The sequence below is a fragment of the Phoca vitulina genome, unplaced genomic scaffold (genome assembly GCF_004348235.1).
Source record: "Phoca vitulina isolate PV1807 unplaced genomic scaffold, GSC_HSeal_1.0 scaffold20, whole genome shotgun sequence".
NCBI lineage: Eukaryota > Metazoa > Chordata > Mammalia > Carnivora > Phocidae > Phoca > Phoca vitulina.
The window spans coordinates 23,574,183-23,585,570 of NW_022589723.1; the positions used below are offsets into that span (position 1 = coordinate 23,574,183).

The following is an 11,388-nucleotide window of genomic DNA, read 5'->3' on the forward strand; positions in this document are numbered from 1 at the left end:
CTATCATAACACTTGTTTTCCTTTGTGAGATTTCACACCATTTATAGTTATTTCAATTCCTTGTTTTTAGGTTTACTGTTTTCCTCACTAAACTGTGAGTCAAATCTTGTCTGTCATGTTCATAGCTATATTCCCAATGTATAGCAGAGTATCTGGCATATAATAGTTGTTGAGTAAATATTTGCCAAATGATTGGTTAAGTAATGAGGAAGACATCAAAAGAGGGGAGGAGAGACGGACAGAAAAAGAGACCTGCACAATCCTCAATCACCTTACTTCTCTGAACTCTTGAAGGGTCTACTCTCTATTAATCTTCAAAACTCTTTCCTTGTATACCTCCTAAAATAATGTATTTAAGTGATACATGCCTCACACGTTTAAGTTGATATCTATAATTTTTCATCATAAGTTTAAATAAATGCAAACAATAAATATCCTGTATATTATAAATAGTAGCATTTAAAATAAATCTATTACACAATAGTCTTTGAAATGTATCCAATGGACATAAATACAATAAAGATTTGATACCCACCACTATTCATTTTTAAAAGGCACAAACATTCAGCCATACCACTCTTAGACATCAGATGGAAAGTAGTATAGAGGTCCCCTAAAAGCATATACAAAAGTATTCATAGCAACTTTATCCATAATAACCAAAAACAAGAAAAACCAACTGTTCCTCAGCAATAGAAAGGCTAAGTAAATTATGGTACATACATACATACATACATACATACACTGGGATATTATGTAGCAATGATTCTCCAACTCTTTGGTCTCAGGACCCCTTTATACTCCTAAAACTCCTTATTGAGGACACCAATGACTTTTTAAAATCTATTTGGGCATTTCTATCAACATGTGTCATATTAAAAATTAGGACTGAGACATTTTTTAAATGTTTATTAAACTATTTTTAAAATAACAACAATGACATGGATAAACCTTGAAGAAGTTATGCCAAGTGAAAGCAGCCAGACACACATACACAAAACTATTGTATGATTTCGCTTATAGGAGGTACCTAGAGCAGTTAAATTCATAGTGACAGAAAAGAAAATGGTGGTTGCCAAGGGCTAGGAAGAAAGGCAAACAGAGAGTTATTGTTTAATGCATAAAGAGTTACAGTTTGGAAACAGAAAATGTTCTAGAGAAGAATAGTGGTGACAACTGCATAACAATGTGAATGTACTTAAGGTCACTTGCCTATACACCTAAAAATAGTTAAAATGGTAAATTGCGTTATGTATATCTTACCAAATTAAAAAATAACAATAATAAATCCATTACATGTTAAGGTATATATATATATTTTTTTAATTTGGAATTTTAATTATGTACATAAATAGCAACTTGAGAACGAGGAGTTCTAAGGCTAGACATTATCTCTAGGTGAAAGGATTTCCGATTAGTCCACTTGCAGTATGGCATCACCCAAGATAACAAAGAAGCCTAGTATAGTTTGTCCTGAAGAAGAAAGCCAATTTACTATATTCAGTACTGACTTCTCTGCCATTTTTCTGTAGAAATACTGGTTTACTGCATGGAGTTTCCAATGTTTACCTATAACTGATTAAAATGGGCACAGCATGGAGCATTCTATTTATTTCCAGGTGAATTCTTCACATTTCCTGGCTTTTGAAAGTTCTTCCACAAATCTTCTACGACTATGTATCCTCGTAAACCCCAGTCATATAATTTCTCCCCACTGACCTGGACAAATACGATGGCTTGTTGTGGATAATAAAGAGAGGCAGCAAGTCCCATGAATCCAGGTGGATACACCAGCTTCTTTATTTTTGAACCTCTAGCCAAAAGAAGTCCAACAATGCCAGCAAAACCAATAACACCAAGTCTTGGAAAAAATCCAGGAGGTGCATTTTGGAGATATTCATAGCTGCCTAACCCCCATTGAACCAAGCTCTGCATCCTGGGCTTAGTTTGTGAGTACATTTCCTGACACCAACTTGTATATGGTTCGCAGTAATGTCGGAGATCTGAAATGCTTTCTTCAAGTGGGGTCCTTGGCTCCTCCACATATTTAGATTGACCCTCAGGGACGGAGTAGAGTGAAAGCTCATTAACTTTCACGGAAGTTTTGTGAGGTGAGTCCTTTTTAGGTGATGCATAGACTCTGAAGGTGAGCAGACTCAGGCTGGCTGGCCCCACAGACCTCTGAATTACCTTGAACATGCTGCTGGCAAAGGTGGCTCCAGCGGGGGAAGGTATATATTTTTATGTATGACTATATCTTCCAAATAAAAATATTAGTAAGAAGCAGTAGCCTTATTTTTAATTATTCCAAATATTTTATCAGGCTTAATAGAAGACAACTGAATTTTAATATCTGCTTCTATTTCAACCTGTCACAATGTGTTCTTTTGTTAAAGTCTGAAGAAAATCTGGCCTTACAAAAATATATAATGGAAAAGAGAAAGATTATTTTAATAGTCCTCTTGGAAAATTCTGAATTGTCTTCTTTAACACTATATCAAAATTGATAAGTGGTAGGTTCTTGAAATACTGGTTCACTAATATATGCAGAACTTCCAAAAACTGACACTTCATTGTATGTCAGAAAAATCACATTTGTTAATATCACCACCAATCTCAACAGAAAAGTTGTGAAGTACTGGGAAGATGTTAAGCCCAGGATAGTGAATATAAATTTTCCAAAATTCTATTTTTGCTCAAAAATGCAAATTTTATCAATGTCAACAAATATAGTCAGTTGTCTGCCATGAAGTAACAGGCTCACTTCATTTTTTTTTTTTTTAACAAAATTCTACCAAATACTTTAGTCTGAGTCATCATAGTTTGTCCTTGTTTTTTTCAAGTAAAAATGATGTTCTAGGAAAAAACCAACCAGGTCAGTTCACAATTCAGTTGAACAGGTACTTTTTCTTGAGACAATCATCATACTCCTATATGCAGCAGAAGTACTTCATGTGTACTTCCCTTTTCATCACTTATAATATTAAGAAGACACGTACTAGTCTCAGCAACCTATGAATGGAAGGAAGCTTCTTCAATCTAATAAAAGACTATGAAACACCTATTTCTAATATCATAACTAATGATAAGAAACTGAATGTTTTCCCTTCCAAGACTGAAAACAAGGCAAGGATGTTTGCTTTTATTGCTTCTACTCAACATTGTACTCAAGAGTCTAGCCAGTGCAATAAGACAAGAAAAGGATATAAAAAGCACATGGATTGAACAGAAAGAAATAAAACTGTCTTTATTCACAGATGACATAACTATATATATATATATATATATATATATACACACATATACATATATATATCAGAAATAAATACCAAAAAAGTTGCTAGAATTAAAAAGTGGATTTAACAAAATCACAGGATATAATATCAATATAAAAACATATGCAATTAACAACTGGAAATTGAAATGTAAATAAAAAACTTTCAAAAAATAGAAAATACTTAGGAATAAATCCAACAAAATTTATGCAAGATTTGTATCCTGAAAACCATGATATATTCATGAGAGAAATTTAAAAAGATGTAAATAAACAGAGAGATAAGAGAAATATACCATGTTCATGGGTCTAGAGATTTAATTTTGTTAAGTGGCAATTTTCCCCAAACAAATCAAAATCCCAGTCTTTTTGTAGAAATTGACAAGCTAATTTTAAGCTTTACATGGTAAAGCCAAGCATCCAGAATAACCAAACAACTTTTGAATTCTTTTCCTCTTGAGTTCTTTAAAATGGGTATGACTGTTTAAAACAAGGGCTTAAAACAAATTGGCTGTCAACATAGATCCTACAGACATTAGAAGAATAATAACACAACACTATAAACAATATTATGACAACAAATTCAACAACATAGATGAAAAAGACAAATTTCTTAAAATTTACCATGTACTAAAGTAGGCATAAGGAAAGGCAGAAAATCTAAATAGACCTACATCCAACAAACAAATTGAATTCTTATTAAAAAAAAAAGCTCCCCCCAAAGAAAACTCCAGGGTCAGATAGTTTCACTGGTGAAAACACTGAAGTTACACAAATGATTTTCAGAAAAGAGTGGAGAAAAGAACACTATCCAACTCATTTTATAAGGCCAACAGTTATGGGCTGAATTGTGTCCCCCCCCCCCCAAAAAAAAAAACTCATATGTTAACCACATTTGGAAGTAAGGTCTTTATTATGGTGATTAAATTAAAACAATACTGTTAACGTAGGGTCTTAATCTAATATGACTAGCATCCCTATAAGAGGAGGAAGAGACACCAGGGGCATGTGGTTGCACAGAGAAAGGCCATGTGAAGACACAGTGAGAAGACCGCCATCTACAAGCCAAGGAGAGGCCTCAGGAGAAATCAAACCTGTCAACAACTTCATCTTGAAATTCAAGCCTCCAGAACTGTGAGAAAATAAATTCTGTTGTTTAAGCCCAGTCCACGGTATTTTGTCACAGCAGCCTTAGGAAACTAAAACACCAACATAAGCTGAATACCAAAACCTGACAAAGATGATATAAAAAAAAATTACAGACCAATATCGTTCATGGCGATAGAGGCAAAATCCGTAATAAAACACTAGCAAATCAAATGGACCATACATAAAAAGAATAACACTTCAGGACTCAGTAGGATTTATCCAGAAATGCAAGATTAGTTTAAGAATTTAAAACCAACAATGTAATCCACTATAACAATGTAATTCACTAAAAAAGAAAACCAATATGATTTCAATAGATACAGAAAATGCATTTGACACAATTCAACATTCATTCCTGATAAAAACTTTTAGCAAACCAGAAATAGTAGGGAACTTCCTCAAATCAATAAAGGCATCTACAAAACACCTACAGCATAATTAGCAATAAAAGACTGAATTGTTTTCCCCTACAATGGGAACAAAGCAAACATGCCATTATTACTACGTATAGTCAACATTGTACAAAAGTCCTAGTCACTGTAAGAGGAAAAAGAAAAGTAAATAAATGTCATTAAGATCAAAAAGGAAGGAGTAATATTGTCCCTATATGCAAATTACTTGATTATTAATGTAAAAATCCTAATGAATCTAGAAAACAATTACTAGAAGCCATAAGTAACCTTAGCAAGGTCACAGGATACAGGGTTCATATATAAGAACCTGTTTAAAGCAAGCATTAAACATATATCTTTATATACTAACAGCAAACTATTGTAAATGCAATTCAAAAATCCACTCTGTTTACAGCAGCACAAAAAAAATAATTATGAATAAATCTAACAAAAGATCTTCACATTAGAAACTACAAAAGATAGTTGAAAGTAATTAAAGAATTCCTAAATAAACAGAGAAATATACCATGTTCATGGATCAGAGGATTCAATATTAACGTAACAAATCTCCTCAAACTGTGGTATTATTAAAGGATATATATAGAGATCAATGAAATTGAATACAAAGTCTAGAAACAGACCCATAAACATACAGTCAACTTGACAAAAGTGCCAATGTGATCCAATAGAGAAAGAGTCATTTTTGCCATAAGTACTGCTGTAGCAATTAGACACTGGACATCCGTATTAAGAAAAAAAAAAGGACTACTGATCCTAAAGTCACACCATATGCATAAATTAACTTGAATTGGGTCATAGTCCTACATGTAAAACCTAAAATTATAAAACTTTTGGAAAAGAACATCAGAAAATATTTGTGTCCTCAAGGTAGACAAAGATATTTCAGAAAGGACACAAAAAGTATGGACCCAAGGGAAAAAAATTCATGCTAAGGTGCCAGCAGTTTTAACCATCATTGCTTTTGCATCATGAATTAAAGCATCAATGCACTGAAAAAGGCAAATAAACCTAAATTATTATGAAAATAATTTGACTCATGGACCCCCCTGAAAAATTCTCAGGCACCCCCCCCCAAGGATTCTCAGATCACACTTTGAGAATAGCTATTTTGCAATAATTAAAAAGAATGGACTCTGGTGTATGCAACAATGGATGCATCATATAGACATAATGTTGAACAAAAGAAGCCTGGCACAAAGGAGAGCATACTGAATAATTCAATTTATACAACTTTCAGAACAGGGTAAAGTATTCTATGGCATAAGAAGTCAGAATAACTGGTTATCTCTGGGATGGGGAAGGAGATTAAGAAAGGTCATAGTGGGAAGTAGGATCACCTATATCTCGATTTAAGTGGTGGTTTGTGCATTTTACTGTATGGATGTTATACCTCAATAAAAATATAAAAAATTTTATAAGTTCTTAATCTTTAACAGTTTTACATATTTTCCCCCTTGAATTTATATTTCAATTCCACTTCCATGCAGAATATTATTCAAATGAAACATACTTCTATATTTAAGTTTTCATTAAACATATTCTACTACCTTTACACAAAAAAACCATAGGCATATTCTCAAGCCAGTCAATTTTAGGGAAGAAGCCATAATGAAGCTGAGAATCTGAGAATTCTAGTTTGAGGATGATGGACCATAACATTTATTTGGCATTTCATACCTTAATTGTTAAATACCTTTCATTCTATATATGGCTTATTTCACTAGAAAGTTTCTTAAAGGTAGGGATGCATCTTGGATCTTCCATAGCCAAGGACCTGACACTTTGTAGGTGGCTCACTGATTCATTTTCTCATTCATTCATGCAATGAAAATTTCTTCAGCATTTTATTTATGTTTAAGGCTTGCTAGGCTCTCTGCCTATAATGATGGCTAAGTGCAGGGCTCAATAAATTCCCATTGATAACTGATTGATAATTATCAACTACATTTCAGAAAGAGTATAATTCTCTTTTCTCTCAAATTCCAAGTACAGGTGCACTACCTGTCTTATTAACCCTGTTGTAAAAATGGGAACACCAAGACACTGAGATTAATTAACTGACTCACTTAGGGTCATGCACTTCATCATGAGTCAAGTGAAGATTAAAACCCTTACACGTTCTTTTCTGGACTGAGGTGCTAAGGGAATTCATTCAAATTGACTAGAGTTCATATTTCATTTAAATGCTCTCATTTCACTTCTGCTACACCCACCTTCTCTGACTTGTATTTTAGGACCTGCAGTCTGAATTGGTTTACTTCTACTTCAGACTCTGTCAAGATATATTAGACACTGAGGGTCCATGACACCATCTGAAGTACAAGGGCTATTAGTTGAAAATACACAAGCAGTTTTATATTTCAATATAGTATAGCAATCCTTTGGAGAACCTGCTTTCTACTAAAAATGAAAGTAGGAATAATCAACCTAGGTGAATTTCGAAAATGTTAAAAAATTAAAATTTGATTTTACTATATATCCTCAGGTGGGTATAGCCAAAGGAAGGCAGATTAATAGTAAATATTTTTATCTGCTGCCAATGCATCTACAAACCATTCTGTTGAATAAGATCTGGCAGGTTCCTGACTGTGAGCAGAGATAGGGTAACAACTCTGATGATACATAAACTTGTATCAGATACAGGCTCCATTTTTTGCTGTAATCATCCATCCATAGCCTGGCCCGCTCAGCTGACAAGACATGTTATTAATAAAATGTACTGTACCACAAGTGCATTGCCCTACATGGTGTTTATCTTGTTGGAAAGTGTAATTGTCTGAAACAATAGCCTCTGTGAAAAGATACGTTATGAGCTGTGTAAAGATCAAAATAATTTCCACTAATAGTGGTAGTCGTTTGTGAAGAATTAAAACAGATTATGTTGCAGAGAGTTAACAACTGGGCCTTGCTTTTACGGTTCCTGTGAGAAGGCCTTGAATTTCATGCCATACCTTGTGGTGCAATAAAGATCCTCCACCAGAATGTAAACTCATTGAAGGCAGAGAATTCCAATTTATTTGTCAATGTCTCCCTAGCACATAGTGCAGTCCTTGAAAGAGTCAGCATTTAACATTTGTTAAGTAAAGAAAAAAAAATGAATGAATATGAGTATAGGGAAGAAATGGAACAAGTTTCAGGTTCAAGCCAAGCCAGTATCAGTGTTCCACCAGGTTGTAACTCAGAAAAATAGAGTGGGATCCAAACTCCAGGAGACTGGTATTCGTGGAGAGGGAGAGGGTAAAATGGAAGCAGTCTGAAATCAAGTTGCTGAGGATACCATGTGGCGCTCCCACATTGCTGAGGCAGACAGAGAAGCCCTAGGTATAGAAAAGGATGAAGGTTGTCCTTGGTCCCTACCTCTCACCCCTGCCCCAGCCCCACTGGATAGGATCTGAACAAATTCTTGCATCTTTCAATCTGGATCCTCCTGGCACAACAAAAGGAGCTTCGGATCTCTAATTCTCACTAGTAGAATGCTGGATGAAACAGCCTGCAGGTAACTGCATGTGGCTTAGGGACCACTGTGAGGGGCTAGGACAAGAGCAAGGTCTTAGGGAGGTAGACAGATGGAGCACCAGATCCTGAAATGGAGCTGGGTTACTTCTCCATTGAGATAGTAAAAAAAAGAATATGAAGGAAGGTAGAAAAATTTAGACGTTATGGAGGAGAGTAGATACAGAAACATTTTGAAGCAGAGAAAAGGAAAGTTGAGCGAACCTGCTGAGACCTAAACCACAGCCACTTTTCCTTATTTTTTTCCACGGCAAAATTTGATGTTGCTTTAATTATATCTTCCCACGTGCTCACAGAAAGTGATTTCTCTCTCTCCCAGCATGAGGGGTGAATTATGTTTGGCATCATACTTTCTACAAGCAGTTAGTTTAGGATGTGTATGTGACACAGTTCTGCCCAATGGGACTCAGTTCTGCCAGAGGCCTCCAGAAACTAGGATTATCCTTCCTTTACTGTGAGAAAGAGACAGAGAAAGACAGGAAGAGGTGGGAGACAATATCCCTCTTCTTTGGGCAATGCCCTTACTGCATCCGATGCCAAAAATGCAGAAGCTAGGGTGCAGCCTTGAAGGGAGATGGCAGGAGAGAGTGTCATCTGAGGATGGCAGAGCAGAAAGAACTCCCCTTGGGTCCTCGACAACATCCTTGAGTTACTCAATTAACCAATATAGGAACGACTTTCCATCAAACTTATTATTTTATGAGATAATAAATTCCTTCTCTTTCAAAAGCCACCACAGGTCAAGTTTTCTGTTGCTTACACTTCTGTCAATAGCTTGATCTTTTCTTGTAAAGGTGAGAGCATGTGTTTGAATGTGAAATGTGGGATTTGAAAGTTTGAAACATATTTTAGCTTTCGCCTATAGCCTCCCTCCATCTTCTTCTCCCTCCCCCATCCCTTTCCCACATCTACTGGACTCAGATGAGGGCCGGGAGACACCAGACTGGATGCAGAAGGACCTCTCCATTTTTTCAAGATTTAGTCTTTCCCAGCTACAGCTCACTGTGTTCGGCTCCTTCTTCACTAAGGACATATTCTGTCCCAGGAAGCTCCTCAGTCACTCCAGGAAACAGGCTTTTGGGGCCTTGCCCCATCAGTTCCACAGACATACCCAGATATATCTGAACCCCCAAGCCACAGCTTAGACTCAAATGGGGAGCCCCAACTGCAGCATCATTCTGTACCTATAGCTAGCAATGATTTGCGGCCCTTGAACACAAGTGGAGAATGAAAATGGCCAAGACTTAGGGATGGGAACTGGCACAGACATCGGAGAAGGTCTGAGAATGCAGGAATTAGCATGGCTTTACTAGATTATAAATCTTATGAAGACCACTTAGCACCCAGCACAGAACTCTGCAGCTACTGAGTCTCCACACATGTGTATTAAATTTAATTGAAATGACCACTTTGTAGGCCGAAGGTCAAATGGCTTCCTTTTACAGAATCTTCTGTCCAGAGAATGCCTTTCAACCACCACCAACCACCTTCCCCGCAAAACAAAACCTTCAGTGTTTTCACCTCTGTTATCTAAGTTTATTTTTTATAACATAACTTTGAGACAGGCAGCAGTAAGAATAGTTTCAACTTACCGGGGAGGGAACGAAGACACAAAGAGATGATCTGACTTGGCCACAGTCCCAGAGGGCATCCGTGGCAGAGCTAGGATGGTCTCTAAGTCCCTGGGGTCTCTCAAGCCATTGTTCTGATGTCCCTGTATGTAATTGTTTTGATAGCAATTTCCCTGGTTCTCTCTCACTAGCCTGCTAATCACGCATGTCAATCACATTCAGGACGGCCATGGGCCTAAGGGTCAGCCAGTGTCTCAGGAGGACGGAATTCAAAAGGAAAAACAAGACACAATAGCGCACTCTCGCCTTCAAGCACGTATGTCAGTTGTGGCCTCATAAGTCTGACAGTGTGTGTAGGAGAGAGGGTTGCTTTTTTTTTTTTCCTTCCCGATGGAGAAAGGATGTGTCGAGTGCTCTGACCACAGCAGAAAACCCAGTGAGAAATCCACCAGTTTAAGATCCTCTTACTAGAGAACACTCAAGGATATTGCAAGAGTTCTCCACCCACTCTCTAACGAATCAGGAGGGATGTCCTCTTTCTTCCTCCTCAGCGAGTCTCGGTCGCTTCACTCCATCTGTTAGGCAAGCCTGGACGGTGGAGCAGGAGTGTAAACCTTGACACGGATGCTAATTACCCTTCCCCTACAGACCACTTGGCCTTCTTTCCTCATTTCACTTTCACTTTAGAGAGCCGCATCTGGGGCCCAGGAGACAGGGTCCAGGCTTGGCCCTGGAGAAGGCCCCGAGGAGAGGCGCGCGTGCGGCCGACAGGGCGGGGTGGGACGGGGAGCGTGCGCGGGGTAGAGGCTGTTCGCGTGAGGCGTGGATCCTGGAATGTGCGTGTGCGCGGCCCTCGAGCACCGCCTGCGCGGCGCCGATTGGCCGGGGGCGCGCGGCGGGGGAAGCCCTTGGCTAATCTCCTGCCACTCAGCCCGGTCGACGTCGGCGCCGGGGCCGCAGCGCGGCGCGCGGAAGGACAAATAGTCCCCGCGGCGGCACCGCGCGCCCCTCCACGGCTCGCCTCGCCCCGCCCGGGGCTGCCGGGGCCCGGAGGCCCGGGCAGGCAGGGGGAGGGGCGGCCTCTGCGGCTGCTCGACCCCCGCTCCCCTCTTCGCGGCCTGATGAGTGGATTGCCCTCCTTTGGGAAAAGTAATTGGATTCCCGGCTCCCTCCAGCCGGGATGGGCGGAAATCGGAGGCTGAGCGTGCAGGTTGCGGGGGGTGGGTGGGGAGAAGAGAGGTCGGGGAGCAGCCGCATGGGAAGGAAACTTGGTGAAAGCCCCACTCCGCCCTGACGTGTTGGCGTGCTTCTTTCTGTACAGGCCCCGGTAGAAAGCTGGGTGGTAAGGAAGGATCAACGGAGAGTACCCCTGGTGCCCCAACCACCTGGCACGTGACTCTTGCCCCTCCAAGTTGTCATCATTCTGAGATTCACCTGGCTGCTGATCTCCGGGAAGAGAGATAATTTG

General features: G+C 38.8%; 2 protein-coding genes across 7 annotated transcripts in view; both read right to left on the bottom strand.

The window, feature by feature from the left end:
- Positions 1-10,691, bottom strand: part of ZNF280D (zinc finger protein 280D) — a 305,658-nt gene extending 294,967 nt beyond the window's left edge. For all 6 annotated transcript variants that reach the window (XM_032417680.1, XM_032417682.1, XM_032417672.1 and 3 more), the window contains exon 1: positions 9,942-10,691. The gene's annotated coding sequence lies outside the window, so the exon portion shown is untranslated. The remainder of the gene's footprint in view (positions 1-9,941) is intronic.
- Positions 1,318-2,214, bottom strand: LOC116640590 (MICOS complex subunit MIC26-like). Its single transcript, XM_032417687.1, has one exon. It carries the CDS (start codon positions 2,197-2,199, stop codon positions 1,606-1,608), a length of 594 nt encoding a protein of 197 aa, XP_032273578.1. The 5' UTR covers positions 2,200-2,214; the 3' UTR covers positions 1,318-1,605.
- Positions 10,692-11,388: the final 697 nt, after the last annotated feature.